General features: G+C 39.3%; 3 protein-coding genes across 3 annotated transcripts; 2 read left to right on the top strand and 1 right to left on the bottom strand.

Annotated features, from left to right (window-relative positions):
- The first annotated feature begins 1,034 nt into the window (after positions 1 to 1,034).
- Positions 1,035 to 4,112, top strand: LOC127413869 (transmembrane protein with metallophosphoesterase domain). The gene is made up of 5 exons (XM_051651391.1): positions 1,035 to 2,122; positions 2,228 to 2,338; positions 2,813 to 2,978; positions 3,119 to 3,258; positions 3,391 to 4,112. Exons 1-5 carry the CDS (start codon positions 1,405 to 1,407, stop codon positions 3,579 to 3,581), a joined length of 1,326 nt encoding a protein of 441 aa, XP_051507351.1. The 5' UTR covers positions 1,035 to 1,404; the 3' UTR covers positions 3,582 to 4,112.
- A 1,140-nt stretch (positions 4,113 to 5,252) lies between these two features.
- Positions 5,253 to 6,237, bottom strand: LOC127413904 (exosome complex component MTR3). Its single transcript, XM_051651476.1, has one exon. It carries the CDS (start codon positions 6,147 to 6,149, stop codon positions 5,337 to 5,339), a length of 813 nt encoding a protein of 270 aa, XP_051507436.1. The 5' UTR covers positions 6,150 to 6,237; the 3' UTR covers positions 5,253 to 5,336.
- Positions 6,238 to 10,744: 4,507 nt separating this feature from the next.
- On the top strand, positions 10,745 to 20,143 carry LOC127413867 (putative sodium-coupled neutral amino acid transporter 8). Its single transcript, XM_051651376.1, has 10 exons — positions 10,745 to 11,282; positions 12,337 to 12,535; positions 13,316 to 13,469; positions 13,684 to 13,788; positions 18,328 to 18,385; positions 18,534 to 18,648; positions 18,784 to 18,931; positions 19,041 to 19,240; positions 19,359 to 19,410; positions 19,628 to 20,143. The coding sequence occupies exons 1-10, from the start codon at positions 11,085 to 11,087 to the stop codon at positions 19,728 to 19,730; spliced, it is 1,332 nt and encodes a 443-aa protein (XP_051507336.1). The 5' UTR covers positions 10,745 to 11,084; the 3' UTR covers positions 19,731 to 20,143.
- The last annotated feature ends 66 nt before the right edge of the window (positions 20,144 to 20,209 follow it).

Below are 20,209 nucleotides of genomic sequence, written 5' to 3' on the forward strand. Positions count from 1 at the left end.
TCCAGTTAATTTTTTAAATCCTCAAAACAAGATACATCTATAATTTATCTTGTTTTAGAAGCGACACTGCATAATATATTTAGTTTTTTTTTTCCAGAGAATGTATTTTCTAAATGAATGTATTTTGTCTAACTGTACTGGCAGATTTTTTTTTCACTTGTTATTAACTTGTTTATAGTCAAAACAAGTGAAAAAAATCCCAGACAGCACACACATGTCTCTGAGATGTCTGTTTTAGATCTTTCATCTGGAAAGAATCACATTCTTAAAATCAGATTTAAAACATTCTAAATCATGAATGTCTCAAAGACATCTGCTGAATGTCTTATTGACGTCTGAGAGGAAACATCTTATAGACGAATTGCAGATGAGCAAACAACCTAAAAAATACATTTCCCAGATGTAAACAAACACATCAAATAGACGTCTGAGTGATGTGCATATGCTATCAGGTAATCTTCCTGTGCTAAAGAACTAACCCAAAGTATTTAGAATACATTACTGACCTCGAGTAATCTAACGAAATACGTTACAGATTACATTTTACAGCATGTATTCTGTAATCTGTAGTGAAAAACATTTTAAAAGTAACCCTGACAACCCTAACTGTGCCTAATACAAAGTTACCACAGTTATATTGTAGGCTAGTAACAATAGTTGTAAATATACAGCAGTTGTTACTAGCCTGGCATTTTGGCGGAAAATATGAATACCTTGCTAAATTGGTAACAGATATACGATAATTGTTCTAAATGGAACATTTGATAATATTACATAATATATATGCATATTTAAAAAATGCAAAAGAAGTTCATACAAATACCAAAACGCCATACGTCATACTGGACATCATATCCAAGGTATGTGTTCCTAAATGCACAGCTGTGAAAACAAGAACATAAACGTTTTGTATGTCAGTCCATACAAAAGAGAAAAGCTGGTATGAATACTTCAAAATATTGAGTCTCTAACCATCCGCATTAAGAACATCACATTAGCCCCGCCTCTTTAACGTAATGAACCAATGATATTGCTGCACACACTTGTCTGCTGACCAGCTAGAAACGTGACTGGCAAATAACTGTCGAGGAGATACATACTTTTATATATTAAAGAACAAGAATTATTTAGAAGACGATTTTATTGCTTGGATTATTTTTTTTGCCATGACGGGAACCGTGACGGTACTCATGTTGTCTGTATAGGCTACAATCAGGTCTTTGTGTACGGAAGTATTTCTACTGTATGTTGTACACAGATGACGTATATTTGATAGGACGTATCTAAATGTACCATGAATGGAGATGTATGACAGACTCTTATAATTCTCAAAGTGTATAGTGTGCTGTCATAAGAATGCACACATATTTGCTTTAGACCGTGCCTGGGTCAGGGACCGAACACATGCCGGTCAGTACGTTTGGGTTCGGTCGCCTCTCCGCCGAGGGGAAAGTCGGAATCGCCTCGGGGGTTGTTTTTTTCTCCATACTCATTTCTAGAACAGTAATCTCGGAGCGGGTTGACAAAGACACACGTGCACTGTTGTTTCGTATTCAGTTTCTCCTGTTGCTCAACACCCTGCTGCTCCTCGGCTCTCTCTTCATCTGGAAACGTGTGGTGAGGCGTCTGTTGGGGACCAGAGGTGCACCTACATCCCCGCAGAAATGCTGGCGGCTCGTTGTTCTGCTGTTTCTCACTCTCGCTCATGGCAGTTACCTAAGCATGTTCTTCCTCGTGGACACAGAACCACACTGGTTGTCATTGCTGAGCTTCTCTTGTTTGGGTATTTATGTAATTCTGTTGTTCTTCCTGATGGTTTTTGGCTGCTTAAACCGCCTTCGCAGGCTTCTCTCCCCCAGCCGAGGTGATGAGGATGTGGTTGCAAGTGGATCAGCCAGCCAGCCAGTGCTGGCATTGATAGTAACAGCAATATTGGCAGTGTATGGTTTAGTAAATGCTGCACAGCCTCCGCAGGTAATAGAGGTGGAAATCCCACTGGAGAAGCTCCCAGAGTCTTTGAGTGGGCTCAAGTTGGTGCTTCTGTCTGACATACATCTGGGACCCACTATAGGCCGCTCCAAATTGCAGCGCATTGTTACTATGGTGAATGAGCTGGACCCAGGTGACTACATCTCAGCATTGTGAGGTATCAGTAGTGTTATGTTTTTGAGTGCTAATATGTACCCAACAAACCTTGACCTTCAGTGTTTCTGTGTATGAGCTGTAGATGTGGTGGTGATTGTCGGTGATTTGACCGACTCTCAGGTGACTCGGTTGAGGAGTGCTGCAGAACCACTGGGACAGATGAGGGCTCGACTGGGCTCATATTTCGCTACAGGTCAGATTTAGTGGTAGTACAACATACTATTTGCACTAAGTGTAAATAGCAACATAAAACATCTTTACACTAAGTGCAAAATGCAAATAGTGGCAGATACTGTTTGCACTCCTAATTAAATACTAACATATAGTATCACCGCATTGTGTTTATTGTGTTTATTTAGACTCCCACAGACACCCTACACCAACCACTACCCCTAAACCTAACCCTTACCTTACCTTACAAAAATGTACCATGGTTTTACTACAGTAACCATAGTATAACCATGATATTTTGTAGTCAAATCATACATGTAGGGAGTGAAGTTTGTCTTTAATTTCTGTTTTTCCACTTGACTATTTGAGTGCAAAAAGTATGCTGTGTAGCAGGTGCTATTTACACCTACTGCAAACAGTCACTCCATATAAAAAATAGGGATTAAAAATATGTACTAATGCTGTATGCATATAATGTTTTTGGTGTGTTTTTCAGGCAATCATGACTACTACACTGCTGATGTTGAAGGCTGGTTTGAACTATTGCGCTCAATGGGGATCGAGCCACTTCACAACAGCCATGCAAAAGTGTTCCGCCCTGAGCAAACTCAAGACTGGATTTGCCTGGCAGGCATTGATGACTTAGAGGCCCGCATGCTACGGTTAGTCTGCAGTGAGGTTATCACCCTCAGCTAAGCACCTCCTCTCCAAGAGGCTCCTTTGAATATAAACAAATCTAGTGCTTATAATATGTGTTGCCTTTGACTCACCACTCACGTCGGTGGTGTTGCTTTGGTTAAAGATACCCCGGCCATGGCATGGATGTTGAGAAAGCTCTTAGTGGTTGCAGTGCACAGAGGCCCATTATTCTTCTTGCACATCAACCCCATGCTGCCAAACAGGCCCTCCAGCAAAGGCCAGACATCAACCTGGTGCTCTCAGGTATTGTGCAAAGGCTTGATGTCAATGAGATTTTTTTAGTGGTGTTCCTGGGTGTAGCGTTGGTAGCATATTTTGGTTTTATTCAAACAAGTATATCTGTACATAATTAAATGCATTTCTGTGTTTGTGTAGGTCATACACATGCTGGTCAGCTGTTCCCCCTCACCGTCCTGGCATACCTGGTCAATCCGTTTTTCTGTGGACTCTACCATGTCTCTGAACACACTATGGTCTATGTTACCCCTGGGACTGGTTATTATGGCATCCCAATGAGAATTGCAAGCCGTTCAGAAATCACAAAAATTGTACTTACACGTGCCTGAGTGTGCACACATTTTCCGCCATACACAATTATCACCTTGCATGCTGTCACAATCAGTTACATTGTAATTATTTTGTAATGTATGCATAATTATGTTATCCCTAGGCATACAATCTTTTCAAAATGGAAAGTGTTTGCAATATGAATTGCTATAATATCTGCACAATCTTGATGAACAAAATGGCTCATGTGCAGCATCTTGATCAGAGACACACATTCATTCAGAAGTTTTGTTGTCTTTAAGCTAATAGCTTTTTTATTATCAGTGTGGTAATGTTCTGCTATTTGTTTGCCAACATATTTGAGCAATTCAAGCATTTTAATGTGATAATCATTTTCCAAAAGCTAATTTGAAAGGTTTTTGGACTGTTATACCCAGGCCTCTTTATTTTAATTGCAGATTGTGACAGCTTGAATCAAACTTGAATTCAGTGCACTGTTTTCCTTGTCACAGCTGTAAGTCAATCAGGGATTTCATTAATAATCTGCTGTGATCATTAAAAGCTTTGCTTATTAAAGGTTGTTACAGCAGCAATGCATCAGTCTCAAACTGTCTCTAGTTTGAGTAGGTTTTGTGAATTCTATCATCCAAATTATTATTCCAGTATGATCATATTTTTTTAAAAGCTATTGTCAAAAAAGGTCAATGTGTGTTAGGAAAAAAAAAAAATTCCTGGGAATTAATGGCAAAAATGTTTAATACCCGTTTTGTTGCCAAAACTCGAATCTACTCGAACTACTTTCTTCCGTGGAACACAAACGAATATATTTTATTAGCGATCTTATGTCTGTTTGTCCATTCAATGCAAGTGAATGTTGACCAAACATTCAAGATTAAAAAAAAAAAAAAAAAAGACAAAGGCAGCGTAAAGGTAATCCATAAGCCTCCAGTGGTTTAATCCATATCTTATGAAGCGATCCAATCGGTTTTGGTGCAAACAGACCAAAATATAACTCCTTTTTTACTATAAATCTTGACATCAGCAGTGTCCTTGGTGATAATGATTTCAAGCTCGATTGAACTTTTTAGCACCACGAGCTCTTTGCGTGTCAAGAACTAGGAAGTGTAATCAAGCTTGAAATCATGATTGGCCTAGAGACTGCAATGCCAAGATGTACAGTCAAAAAGGAGTAATATTTAGGTCTGTTCTCAAACAAAAAATACTTGAAGATATGGATCTAACCACTGGAGTCATATGGATTACTTTTATGCTACCTTTATGTCCTTTTTGAAGCTTCACATTTTTGGTCACCATACATTGCATTGTATGGACCTTCTTTTGTTTTTGGTGATTCGCATTCATCGTGCATATTGGGACCTACTGGACAGGGAGGAGAATTTATAGGAAAAAAGGACTTAAATATCGATGCGTCTCACCCACACCCATCACCGCTTCTGTAAATATGGTATAACCACTGGAGTCTTTTAGGTTACTTTTATGCTGCCTTTACATGCTTTTTGGTCCTTCAAAGTTCTGGCCTACAAAGCTGAGATATTCTTCCTAAAATATTTGTTTGTTTTGCAGAAAAAAAAAGTCATACACATCTGGGATGGCATGAGGGTGAGGAAATTATGACAGAATTTTCATTTTTGAGTGAACTATCCCTTTGAGCTTGCTACAGACTGAAAGTGCAGACAGTTTGATGAGAAATTCACTGCACTGCATGACGATAAGAATCTATTTACTTTTTATTTTTGTTTACACAAACATGAAATACAAATAGTACAAAAAACGATTCATGACGAGCAACAGTCTTATTTCTCAGGTGGTGGAGCTTTTCTCTTCACAGCTCGTATCAGAGCTTGTTGTACTACCGGGTAGAGTTTGTGGCAACCGTCCATGCATGTTCTCACAGCATCTGCCAGTGTGTCTTCCCGCATCTCCCCGTCCGCATTCAGACCAGACACTTGATTCAGATTGGGAAGAAGAGCCACGGTGACACATCCCTGATTCTCCCCGTATCCCTCCTGCCAGTTCCCACACTCTTCTGTGTATGATGGGTCGACGAGACAAGAGTCTCCATTCTGCCGCAGCGCACTACCCAACACCACATCGTACATTTCAATACCAGCATCCGCCAGCGCCATAGAGGCGCATGTGACTGCATGTGCGAGAATCGAGCCGTCATTCTCCAAAACCATGACGTTAACTTCGATCTGAGAGCGTGGGTATTTGTGCAGACAGACTCCTGGCTGTAAGCTCTCGAGCAGAGTGGCGGACTGGTCTCTCTCCTCGCTGCCCTGAATCCAGGCGCCCCGTTTAATGCAGGAAAACGGCGCAAGCCTGAAGTCGCAAATAAGGCGACCGGTTTTCATGTCTGTTTCGTCTTTGCGTTCAATTTCTCGTGGGCCGTACACAGAACATATGATCTTAGTGTTGCCAGCCTCGAGGTAAGCCGAGCCCTTCGCCTGACTGATGAGCCCACAGCGCACAAACACTGGCCGGATATCTCCATTCCCTCGAGCGCCCTGCCTGCTGCCTGCTTCAGGAATTTTGTTTGGAGAAAGAAAGAGCAGCGGGGTTTGCGATTCCTCCGGTCCACGGATACGTTTGGTGTCAACCGGCATTTTCAATAAACCCACGTGTTTATGAGAAGATGACTTTATCAGGAGCGATCTTGTTCGAGGAAGAAACTGTGACAGGAGATTGCTAGTTATGCACTACCGCCATCTATCGGATAGGCGTGACAAGACGCAAAGCTCGTCATGAAGAAGTTCCCTAATGGATTGCGAGGGAACTTTTTTTAAGTGATGAAGACCGTTAATGTGACGGGTAACCTTATAGTTTATGTATAGTATGTAAATGATAATCCAAGGCTAGGTGTGCGTTAAACGATTTTAAATGCACGACGTAGAGGCGATCCTAGGGACTCTGGGGAAAAAAAGAGGGCCTTCTGATATTTCAAATGCACGTATAATAAATTCATGCAATAATAGATTTTTTTTTAAAGTTCACGTTGTAATACAAAAAAAAAAAAAAAAAAAAAAAAACAAAGTACACTCAGGACTCCTTTTTCACTACACACAGCATCACTTGACACTTAGCCATAGTACGGGTCATCTGATATTATTAAAGAGATCTGACTGCCTTCTGTTGTTGTGGTGATGCCACTTTGGTGATGGCCTCTTTCTCTTTATGAGATGTTGATGTGATGGAAGTACCTGCTGTTGTGTTACTGCTGGTGGCACTGCTGGATGTGTGAAGATCCACTTCGTCTTGAGCAGAGCAGGAGGCTGCACTGGAAGTCAATGGAACTGCTAAATAATTAAAGTAAATAATTATATAAATTCAGATATTAGATACATTTAGCTTGAATATTCTCATTGTAACAGAGAATTAGGTCAAATAATTTCTGAGAGAAAGCCATATTGATATCAATAATACCACATTGTGATACATTGAATTCACATTCAATATGTGCTTGTCTGGGGTGTTGTTAAGACTTCAGTAATACTCTTAGAGAGAGAAAAGAAAGCACGGAGCATTTAATCTACTATCTTTCATTAACAAGCATTCATTTTTGTAACATACAGTATAGGTTCAAAAACTGGTAATTCCATCTCACAACCACTCTTTTCATGAAAAATAAATGATCTAATCTATAGCAGAAGTTGCTTATCTAAACTCGACAAAAAAAATAAAAAATAAACTAGCTGTGATGCAGTAACTCTCTTCTACCGATCAGCCATAACATTAAAACCACCTGCCTGTGGGGCCTGGGTAGCTCAGAGAGTATTGACACTGACTACCACACCTGGAGTCGCGAGTTCAAATCCAGGGCATGCTGAGTGACTCCAGCCAGGTCTCTTAAGCAACCAAACAGGCCCGGTTGCTAGGGAGGGTAGTCATGATTAGTGGTTTTTGCTCTCAGTGGGGCACGTGGTAAGCATGAGCCTCCACATGCTGTGAGTCTCCACAGTGTCATGCACAGCGAGCCACGTGATTAGATGTGCTGACTGATGGTCTCAGAAGCGGAGGCAAATGAGACTTGTCCTTGATTGAGGTGAGTAACTGTGCCACCACGAGGACCTACTAAGTAGTGGGAATTGGGCATTCCAAATTGGGAGAAAATATGCCCGTCTGGCACAACAATCATCCATGTGATTATCTAATCAGCCAATCGTGTGGCAGGAGCTTCAGTTAATGTTCACATCAACCATCAGAATGGGGAAAAAAATTTGATCTCTGTGGTTTGGACCGTGGCATGATTGTTGACCAAATTAAGAATGAAGTTGCAATTTGTCCTTGATTGTTAGCGCTTCACTGCAAAATGCTGCATGCATTTGTAAACAAACAGTGCAAACAAACATTTTGTATTGTTTTGTACCATTTGTAAACAAACAGTACAAACAATATAATTCCATTATATTAGCTATGCTGATGAAAGTGGTTAGGAAATGTTTTCAATTGCTATTGCTCACTCTGCTTGCTCTGTAATGTTCTGTTGCTATGGTTACAAACGGTGCATTAAAGGAGACCTATTATGCCCCTTTTTACAAGATGTAATATAAGTCTCAGATGTCCCCAGAATGTGTCTGTGAAGTTTCAGCTCAAAATACCCCACAGATAATTTATTATACCTCCTATGCCTCTTTTTGGGTGGAATCAAAAACACGCTGTTTTCGTGTGTGTCTCTTTAAATGCAAATGAGCTGCTGCTCCCCGCCCCCTTTCTGGAAGAGGGCTGTGCCTTTACAGCTCGTGCTTCGGATACTATAGCAACAACAGATCAGAACCAATATGACTGACACTGTAAATACCGGAGTTCAGCCATATACTGTATGTATGAACCAGAGTTGGACACTGATGAAGGCGAGACTCCGGCAGAAGTCGCAGCCGTAAATGACGCAAAACATAGGCATTTTGAGATTGTGATAGTGCTTCTTATGTAGAAAATCATTCCTGCCCTCCATCTGCATTTCACGTGACGTCATGTGCAAACAAGCTATAAAGACATAGCTCTGGACTCTGTGAATACAATCAGAGACAATGGTAACTTTAGCTGCATTAGCCGTGGAATCAGCTAACAAGCACATTCGGAAAGGCGATTTGCAAACATTCACAAAATATAAAGTGCGATACTTACATCTTCAGGATATAAAGCTGGAACATGAACAGTTGGTACTGCTCCATGCTTGAGAGTCAAATTTTTTGAAAATCCTTCTTTATATTGACCCTCATTCACAAAGCAGTCCAGTGTAAAATGATTTGCACATACATACACAAATTTTGGTATGTTTTGGGGCACATTTTCTTCAAAAACAAAACTTGTCGACTGCGTCTTCAGTGGCTCTGATGCCGGGAATACATGAATATGACACCTACGAAGTTGAGACATTATTCTTCTCACTGTAGCTGCTCCAGCGCGGAAAAAAATGGCGGACTGTGTGTCGATCACTCAGGGGATGATCTATGATAATAGGGTGGAGTCCGTCACCAGTCGTGGGTGTGGCCTGCTCTAAAGTGACGTCACTATAGAGCGGATACGAAAACCAGTCATTTTGAGACACTGTTTTTTATTAATAGAAATATAAGAAAGAGGAGTGGGTGGACTTTTAACATTGTAGGGTGGTTGTGTACACACTCTGCTGACTCACATTTATGTTCAAACACCATGTAAAAGTGAATTTTGCATAATAGGTCCCCTTTAATATCAAACAGTGATTAAAACTGACCAAAACTACCTGTGCATTCAACGGTTTGAACCACACGCATTCCAGCCAATCAGAATTGAGTATTAGAACAGACCATGGTATAAATATATATAAACAATGCAAAACCTGAATTAATTCTTCCATAAATTAATTATGACAAAAGTGGTTACCTTGCTGCAGAGCTGTTCATGTTGTAGTCCAAAAACCTGAAAAGAAATTTAGCATTTTCGAGCCAAGGGATCTCTCTGGATTTTCCTATGGGTTTTTATAATAAGATCTGTGTAAACTAAGGTCTGGCGTTTTGTTCTACAACATAAATTAAACACAGTCATACCTCAAACATAAATTTGAAGACGCTGTCTTTTATATTTGTATTTTTTTAAAGTATAATGCTAACATGTTGCTAGATAAGGACAACTATGGTTTTCCATTTCATCAGGCATGTTCACTAATATGCTCGTGGTATTTGTGGTCCTTATCTAGCAACTCGTTTGTAACATACTTTAATTTTTTATTTTTTAACCCTTTAATGCATGAGAATTTCACCGAACACTCTTAAATTTTCGGTCGGGTCTTTAGAGACCCGGCACTTATTTCTATCACAAATGGATGTACAAAATGCCCAGATAGTGTCAATATTTTCAAGACAATTAGAAAATAATAGAATAATTTTTTTTTTAATATATATATTTTGATGTTTTATTTTTCAAAAGATAAAGTAACAAATCAGGACACTGAAATTTCCTGAGATGCAACTGGCTGTCAAACACATAATGAGCCACACATAATACATTAGATACACATGAGCTACACATTATACCCCATTATAAAATCCCATAGGAAATTCCAGCGCGAACTTTTGGCGAATTAGCCTTCCGTGTTTGACATCACGGCTGAACAGCTCTAACCCATAAAAATGACTTTTGGTTGTGTAACCTAATATTTCATGTCTTTATCCCGTATGTAGCTATTTGAACTCTTCATAATTTATCACAGTGAACACTGATTTGATGACAACAGATAAAGCTGAAATATAAGTGGTTTACGTGGCAGTAACGTCAAAGCTCTACAAGGCAGGCTTGTTAGATTTGATAAAAAAATAAAAAAAAAAAAAAAAAAAAAAATTGTAGCCTACTGGTGTATCGTCATTATATAATATATGTTGGAAACATAAGCAATATATCAAATGATCTTACTACCTTTTTCCCACTTCAAGCACTGTTAAACGTTATAACATTTCATATAAATATAAGTAGGTCTATATCATATCTTCACATTTTCATTCCTTCAAAATGTAATCTAAGCAATGCACACACCGTCTTTCCCTTTTAAGAGACACGTGCCTCAAGTGAATGTTTACTCAAGGGGTTCGAACGGGGGCGCAAGACGAGAGCTAATTACATTTACACAACCTTTCACGTTTTGAAAACAACACCGTGCCAACGTCAATCCCTACTGTTCTAGGGGAAACGAGGGTCTCGTTTGAGCAGACAGTTGCTGTGCCTAAATAGTCGTTCTTGTGTGAAATCAACAGCAAATTCCTCATAACATGCATCTTCAGAGAAGCAATCATTTAGGCTCGGAATCCACTATTACAAACGCTAGCAAGTCTTTACAATATTTCTCACCTTGGGATGACATTTTTAAGGGGGCTTACTTGAGGCATCTGCTTCACTCGCAAAACTAAATTGAACCGTGAGTTTAGACCAGTCAAGAGCGGATGCATTGGAAACACGCTCCAGTTTAATAGAAATAAGCTTTTTGTTACATTGTTTCTATCTTAGAATAGAACAGAATTTCATTGATACATCCTCCTGCCGCTTGAGGAGGTCCGGCGCACGCACTGACCATGGAGGAGCTGGCCCGGGAGAGCATCCGCAGCATCAGCCTCCTATCCAAACCTGCGCGGGGTTCAGACGTCCCACGTCTCGGCTCATTTGGAGCTATTTTCATTATGCTTAAATCCGCCCTCGGCGCGGGTCTGCTTAACTTTCCATGGGCTTTTGAGAAGGCAGGAGGCGTGAAGACGGCCATCAGTGTGGAGCTGGTGTGTTGCATTTCTAACAAATGTCGACAAGTCATTTTTCTTTCTTTTTTTTTTTACACTAGAGCTTTTACACAGAAGTAACAATGAGTTAATTGAGTGTTTTGCCCTCCTGTACTCAATATTCAGCTTAATTTTGAAAATATTACATCACAATATCCTTGAAGATATCCTGCCCTACATATGTTTCTGGTATGGATCTGGTCTACAAGCATTTGTTTATGTGAAATACCTTCAGTAATTTATTAAAGTATCCTAGATTATTTATTTTTTATTTATTTATTTATTTTAAAAGGAGGGGCAAATCCAAATTATTATTTGAGGTAATCAATATTATGCCACAAATGCCTTTTTAAGGTTATTTATATATTATGTGTTCAAATGAAAGGTCATAGGTGTTTTAGAGATGGGTGGGATGTCCCTTTGCCAATTTTGTCTAAAACCACTTTTTGAAAAAGTCTTTGTAAGGTAAGTGTCTGATGCAGTATTCACACTGTATTACTAGATATATTACATCTGTAGTTGTGATGTGGTCCCTGTGTGTCAGGTTCCTCGTGAGGTTGTGGAGTGCTCCTAAATCTAGAAGTTCCTTGCCAGCCAGCTCATATAAAGCCTTACATAGTGGTGCTAATGTTGATGTAGCAGAAAAGAGTAGCCTACATTGGGGTTAAGAATTTTTTGGGGGCGGGGAGCAGCAGCTCATTTGCATTTAAAGAGACACACACGAAAACAGCGTGTTTTTGATTCCACCCAAAAAGAGGCATAGGAGGTATAATAAATTATCTGTGGGGTATTTTGAGCTGAAACTTCACAGACACATTCTGGGGACATCTGAGACTTATATTACATCTTGTAAAAAGGGGCATAATAGGTCTCCTTTAATGCACCGTTTGTAACCATAGCAACAGAACATTACAGAGCAAGCAGAGTGAGCAATAGCAATTGAAAACATTTCCTAACCACTTTCATCAGCATAGCTAATATAATGGAATTATATTGTTTGTACTGTTTGTTTACAAATGGTACAAAAATCAGCATCTTTCTGTCTGTTTTTCAGGTGTCTCTGGTATTTCTGATCAGTGGGTTGGTCATTCTCGGCTATGCCTCATCAATCAGCCGGCAGAACACGTATCATGATGTGGTGCGAGAAGTGTGTGGACAGAGGATCGGCCACCTGTGCGAGATCTGCTTTGTTTTTAACCTCTTCATGATCTCTGTCGCCTTTTTGGTGGTTGTGCAGGATCAACTGGATAAATGTAAGTATGGTGTTTGTGCCACTCTTACTCTGTGATTCCACAAGAGTCATTGTGTGTGCATGTGACTGTTGATTTGAGGGGGTGTTAAAGGAATATTTTGGGTTCAATACAAGTTAAGCTCAATTGACAGCATTTTTAGCATAATATTGATTACCACAAAAAATATTTTCGACTCGTCTGTGCTTTTCTTTAAAAAAAGAAAAAATTTGGGTCACAGTGAGGGAATTACAATGGAAGTTAATGGGGCATATTTTGGAGGGTTTAAAGGCAAAGATGTGAAGCTTATAATTTTATAAAGCACTTACATTAATTATTGTCTAAATTATAATTTGTACAATAATTTTAGGGTTTTAGGGTTTGTTAACAGTACATCATCGTGACAATGAAGTTCTAAAATTGTCTGTAACTTTACACAGAAAAGGTTAATAAGTGATATTATCACACTAAAATCACGTTAACACGCATTTTGTTTACATCATGTGGCTATTCTTTTGAAACAGTTAATATTTTAACATTTACGGATTGGCCCCCATTTGCTTCCATTGTAAGAAAAGGAGGAACAAGTCCAAATTATTATTTGAGATAATCGACATTATGCCACAAATGCTGTCGACTAATCTTAACTTGTATTGAACCTGGAATATTTCTTTAAAACAGATAACAGTGCAAATGCAAAGTTAGTGTAAATTATGTTTTTAGTGAAAGCTTCTATGTATATTTTTAATACATATGAGAGAGAGATCCTGTCCTCTGCTAAATGTAAGTTTCTGTGTGTTGCAGTGTGTCTGTCTCTGTATGAGACTGTGACAGGCACTACAGGAGAGATGCCATATATTTGGTACACAGATCACCGTTTTGCACTCTTTGTCATGTGCCTTGCTATCATCCTCCCACTCTCAATACCCAAAGAGATCAGCATCCAGAAATACACCAGGTGTGTGTTTAATATATTTGCTGATGTATTTTTCATTTAGTGCCGAGTCGTGTAGTAGTGAAGAACATCTAATTCTATCATCATTTTAGAGTCTGGTGAGAAGTATTGCAGTACTTTGCTTAGTTCCTTTTCCCCTCCTCTTTACCTACATTTACTTGCTTTATCAATTACTATCTCTGATTACTCAAAGTTTCTGTATGTTTAATATTGATAGTGTGCTGGGAACTCTGGCTGCTACATACCTGTGCGTGGCTGTAATTGTGAAGTATTACCTGAAAGATGAGCATACACCAGACCTTACACCAGAGCACAGTAAAGGGTGAGTTTAGAATGGGTCTGAATAGAAATGTGATATAATTAGGGGTGTCAATCGATTAAAATTTTTAATTGAATTAATTGCATGATACGCAGATCAATTCATTGAATTAATCACAATTAATCACATATATCAATATGTGCTGAAAAAAATAATTTAATACATAATAATTAAAATGTAATAAATATTTGTTTATAAATATAATACATTATAGAATAATAATAATAATATATACAGTATATTCTGTTACGACCTGGTCTAGGGTCAGGTCAGAACAGAAAAGAGTAGTGAGACCAAAGTATATAAAAACGTAATGGGATATTTATTTTGATTCCAGGGAATTAACTTCAGGAGCCGACAAGACCAAAATAACAAACAAAACCCCCAAACTTACCCATCCCGTAACCTCAATCAAAACAAAAAGGAAAACAAAAATACAGAGCTGTTTCCCTAACTCCCTAACATCAGAAAAACAATGACAAACAAGTACACAAAGAAAATGGCGTCGAACTCCCTACTTCCCACCCAATTCGCGTGAATGAATATTTACAAAGTATTTACAGACAATTTACACAAACTCTGAGCAAGCAAATCAAAATCCAAAATTGTAAACAGTTTTAGCTGAAAGGGTCAAATACACAAACAGCAATTTTCACTGTAGATCACAACAGGTAACAATGCACAAATAAAGACAATGATCTGGTACAAATTAGATTGGCGCGTCTTTTAAAGCCAGCTGATCTTGGCTGCTCCAATCATGCGAGGGCGCCTTTCTGAATTGGTGTCTCCAATGTTGTCCTCCAGGACACACCCACCTGCAAATAGACACAGAGACACACAAACACACAAGAAACAGACACCGAACAGAACTGCAAATTTACACATTACAACTGAGGTCATAACAATATATACAGTATATATACACTGATGAGCCAAAACATGACCACTCACATGTGAAGCGAATAACATCAATCACCTCCTAACCTATTAGATGGTAAGCAAAGATGGTAAGCGAACAATCAATGTGTTGAATGCAAGCGAAATGGGCAGGACTAAAGACCTGAGTAACTTTGACAAGGGCCAAATATTTATGGCCAGATGACTGGGTCAGAGCATCTCTAAACGCCAATGCCTGTGGGGTGCTCCCGGTCAGCAGTGGTGAGTACCTACCGACAGTGGTCCAAGGAGGAGCAAACCACAAATCGGCAACAGGGTGTCCCGGCGACAAGGTGACAGGGCAACGAAGGCTATCCAGTCTGGTCTGAACTGACAGAAGGTCTACTGTGGCACAAGTCACAGAAAATTTGAATTATGGTTAAGGGAGGAATGTGTCACAACACAGAGTGCATCGCACCCTGCTGCATAGCCGCAGAATGGTCAGAGTGCCCATAATGACCCCTGTCAACCGTTGAAAGCGGCAACAATAGGCATGCGAGCATCAGAACTGGACCTTGGAGCAGTGCAAGAAGGTCGTCTGGACCAATGAATCCTGTTTTCTTTTACATCACGTGGATGGCCGTGTATGTGTGCGCCGTTTACCTGTTGAAGTGATGGTACCAGGATGCACTGTGGGAAGACAACAAGTCGGTGGAGGGAGTATGATGCTCTGGGCAATGTTCTGTTGGGAAACCCTAGTCCGGCCATTCATGTGGACGTCAATTTGACACGTGCCACCTACCTAAACATCGTTGCAGACCAGGTACACCCCTTCATGGCAATGATATTACCTGATGGCAGTGGCCTCTTTCAGCAGGATAATGCGCCCTGCCACACTGCACGCATTGTTCAGGAATGGTTTGAGGAACATAATGAAGAGTTCAAGGTGTTGCCCTAGTCTCCAAATTCCCCAGATCTCAATCCAATTGAGCAGCTGTGGGATGTGCTGGACCAACAAGTCCGATCCACGATGGCTCCACCTCGCAACTTACAGGACGTGGAGGATCTGCTGCTAATGTCTTGGTGCCAGATACCACAGGATACCTTCAGGGGTTTTGTAGAGTCCATGTCCGGGTGGGTGCTGTTTTGGCGGCACACGGAGGAACAACAACATATTAGGCAGGTGGTCATAATGTTTTGGTGTATATATACATATACATATTCAATTAATATTCACATCAACCATTCAGTTAATATTCACATCAACCATTAGAATGGGGAAAAATGTGATCTCAATGATTTTGACCATGGCATAATTGTTGGTGCCAGACGGGCTGGTTTGAGTATTTCTGTAACTGCTGATCTCCTGGGATTTTCACGCACAACAGTCTCTAGAGTTTACTCAGAATGGTGCCTGTAACGAGGAGGAGGGCAGGGCCGGGCCGGGCCGTGACTATGCAAGCCCAGCCCCCAATTGGGCTAATCAGCCGAGGAGAGGGATTAGTGCAGCAGAATGCGGCAGTTCGAGAGAGAGAGAGAGAGAGCCACATGCAGCTGCCATGTGTGTGTTTATGGTTTTGTGTCTTTTTGTTTTCATTACACATTATTTTTACAGTTCACCTCCTTTCCCGTTTTAAACTTGTTACAGTGCCAAAAACAAAAAACATCCAGTAAGCGGCAGTTCGAGCTAACAGAAAGGCTACGGTAACTCATATAGCCACTCTGTACAATTGTAGTGAGGAGAATAGCAACACAGAATGCACAACACATCGAACCTTGAATCGGATGGGTTACAACAGCAGAAGACCACGTCGGGCAGTTTATTAGGACCATAGTGTTCCTAATAAAGTTCTCAGTGAGTGTATATGTACTATATATATTAATAATTATGTAGATCAATTACATTATTGTGGCAGACAAGTAAAGCATTGTTTAAAGTATAATCATTAGACAATACAAAAAGTGTCTTTAACCTCGTGCGACCCTGCTGCCTCATGCGAGGACTCGCTATTTTGGATTCGCTATACGCAACACGTAATTTAAATTCATTTAAATCCATTGCATACGGTTCAGGACACTCTAAGCAGTCATTTAAGGGTTAAACTTGTGACGCACAGAGTCACGTGACCAAACACCATAGTGTCGATTTCCGTGAACTGCATCTATGGGCGCAGCGCCAACATAAGTGCCTCTGGTAAGAAACCTCTTCAAATTTTTTCACTGAAACCTGTTTGGTTGTAAAGAGTAGTGTCTCTAGTTTCATTTGATATGTTGATTTAAATATGTCTTTCATTTTGTGTGCTTTGGCACGCTGACAAACATGAAGTGTTCAGATGAGTACTCTAGAACAGATTTCTGACAGAAATTCCAAAAATATGTCCGTTATTTTGAATAAATTTTCACAGTAACATATCTGTGGGTCATTTAGTTTCATTTTAATCTAAATGTCGTTATATTTTTGTTTGTTAACACTGTACAATAAGGTGCTATTCATTAACATTAGTAAATGCATTCCTATATATTTACTATGCATTCCTGGACACATAATAAACTATTTGATGAAAAAATCTATAGCTTGGTATTTCTTTTTTTTTTTTTTTTTTTTTTCCCCAATTTGGCATGCCCAATTCCCAATGCGCTCTAAGTCCTCGTGGTGGCGTAGTGACTCGCCTCAATCCGGGTGGTGGAGGACGAATCTCAGTTGCCTCCGCATCTGAGATCATCAACCCACGCATCTTATCACGTGGCTTGTTGAGCGCATTACCGTGGTGACATAGTGCATGTGGAGGCTTCACACTATTCTCTGCGGCATCCGCGCACAACTCACCACGTGCCCCACCGAGAGCGAGAACCACTTTATAGCAACCACGAGGAGGTTACCCCATGTGACTCTACCCTCCCTACCTAGGTGGTAGTCAGCATCATTACTCGCTGAGCTACCCAGGCCCCAGCTTGGTATTTCTTAAATTTTCACAACTTAGTCCCGATATCCAAATATGAGGACATACATTTTTAGGAAAACTATTTGCTCTAGAAAAAAAATATTATTTGTTTTTGCTTGTTTATTAGGTGTTACTAGTTACAAATCAAAAAAATGAAATGGAAAATGCACACAGAAGTCACGCAAGGGGCTCAGGAGGTTAAAGTCAATATATTTTTTGGTTTATCTTCATATCATTGAACATAAGACTATAACAGGCCAACAGTCAACAGCATGGAGGTATACTTGGGCTTGTGTTTCGTCTGTACATGCATCAGACGAATACTTTTGGAGAGTCTCATTGTTGTTGCGCTAGCCATTATCGTTTTAAGGACACAAGTTAAATGTAGTTTGAAACTTTAAAGCACTCTGTTCTGTCCAGCTGTCTTTGAACAGCTGTCTGTTCTTCCCTGTACAGCTGGAGTTGCGCTTACTGCCCCTGCTGACAGTGAATCACAAATACATGAAGGTGGAATTGCTCTGTTAATAGAAACATTTCTTATTACAGAATTTATGGATGGTCAGATTATAATTTTTTCATATTCACAAGGAATTGGCACATTGGCCTTTATTTTAATGTGTTAGTGTATTATATGTACATGTTTACTTTAAAGCTTTATGTATATTTGCTTTTCCATATGTGTGAGTCCATATCAAGTTTTATTTATATTTTGTGTTTGTAACAGGTTGGAGTCGTTGGCCTCCATGTTCAGTGTGGTTCCTACTATCTGTTTTGGTTTCCAGGTCAGATTGTAAAAAAAGTTTTCTTTACATCACTAGAGCATTTTTGCATGTGCAGATACAACAACTTCCTTTGTTGTATCTTTGACAATTGTAGTGTTTCAAGGCTCATATGTTGTACTGTTTATCAGTGAGTTAATTTATTTTACAGTGTCATGAAGCATCTATTGCAATATACAGCAGCATGGAGAACAAAAAGATTACACACTGGGTCTTCATCTCAGTTACTTCTATGGTTTTCTGCCTGCTTATTTATACTCTAACAGGTGAGTCAAATTACTATCCTCTGTGATATGCCCATATTTATAGAGCTTATTATTACCTTACTATGTGCAAATTAAGATATTGTGTAGACACTTTTTCTTACACTGAAAGACTGACATATTGTTGCAATACTGCAGGTGTGTTTGGCTTTCTTACATTTGGACGGGCAGTTGCTTCAGATATCCTGATGTCATATCCTGGAAATGATATAGTGATGATTATTGCTAGGCTGCTGTTTGGGATTTCGATCGTCACCATCTATCCTATAATACTGCTGTTGGGCAGGTACTGTAAACCATAAATAAAATAATTTGTATAGCTCACTGTGTTCACTGCACACATGTACATACTGTACGCACACACACTTATGTGCCAATGGTTGTCTTATTTACAGGTCTGTGATTCTAACACAAATACTGCGCTTCTGGGAAAAACGGGCTTTAATTGCATCTGTGTTTGAGAGTCGGTGCCGTTTGATTCTAACAATTCTCTGGATCACTGTGACACTCCTCATCGCCATCTGTGTACCAGACATGAGTGAAGTCATCAGCGTGATTGGAGGAATTAGTGCCTTCTTTATCTTCATCTTTCCTGGTAAGACACTAAATAATACAATACAATCTCATCCCACTTAACGGCCAGCACACAAATATCCACACACTCTCACTCACATAGATAATTAGATATTACATTCCAAGCTTATTCTTTGCAGGGTTGTGCCTCATTTTCTCCATGCAGACAGAACCTATAAGTCCCAGGAAGAAGTGAGTAATGCCTGTGTTGTCTTAATCATGTTTGTTTTAGAGGACCAAGTTACTTTATATTCATTTCATATCTCTGCTTCCCCTTTTCTATAATTTACTACTGTACCTTTTACTTATCATTTACTGTACTTATTGTGCTTTCAAAACATTGTTTTTAATTATTCTCTCTCTCTCTCTCTCTCTCACACACACACATCATTTTGTCACTCTTTTTCAGAATTCTCTTGACAGGCTGGGGTGTCGTTACTGTCATTACTGGAGCTTTTATCTTTGGCCAGAGCACCACTACAGCTGTTATGGAGTTGTTGCACAAATTCTAATTATCATAATTTTCAATAGCATTGCCTCAGTAGAGTGTTAAGAAAAATACGATTTATAAATTTATTTTGTTGATAAAATTTTTTTTTTTTATTATTATTATTTTTAAAAGTTGGTACATTTCAATTTCGATATGGTATAATGTCATTGAACAGAATTCTTTTTAAAAGAAAATGACAACACAGTGCCTTGTGTTTGTATAACTATTCAGTTTTGGCTCTTTTGCCTTTTTTAAGGAAATAGGTAGAGAGGGGTTGTTGTCTTTCAGTGTAATATAGAACCAATTAAATTATATTGTTGTGTTTAGACAAGAATAGGAGGATTAAACAAATGAGTTGAATGGAATAATGGTCTGTATGTGGGTGGGATGAGAGAATATGTATATGAATATAAAGAATGGCTGTGTTTTACATTTGATTGCAATAAATTATTAAACTCAGTTAACATTTTGTCTAAATGTGAGTTTTAAGTCTCAATTAAT

The sequence above is a fragment of the Myxocyprinus asiaticus genome, chromosome 2 (assembly GCF_019703515.2).
Source record: "Myxocyprinus asiaticus isolate MX2 ecotype Aquarium Trade chromosome 2, UBuf_Myxa_2, whole genome shotgun sequence".
In the NCBI taxonomy this organism is placed as follows: Eukaryota; Metazoa; Chordata; class Actinopteri; order Cypriniformes; family Catostomidae; genus Myxocyprinus; species Myxocyprinus asiaticus.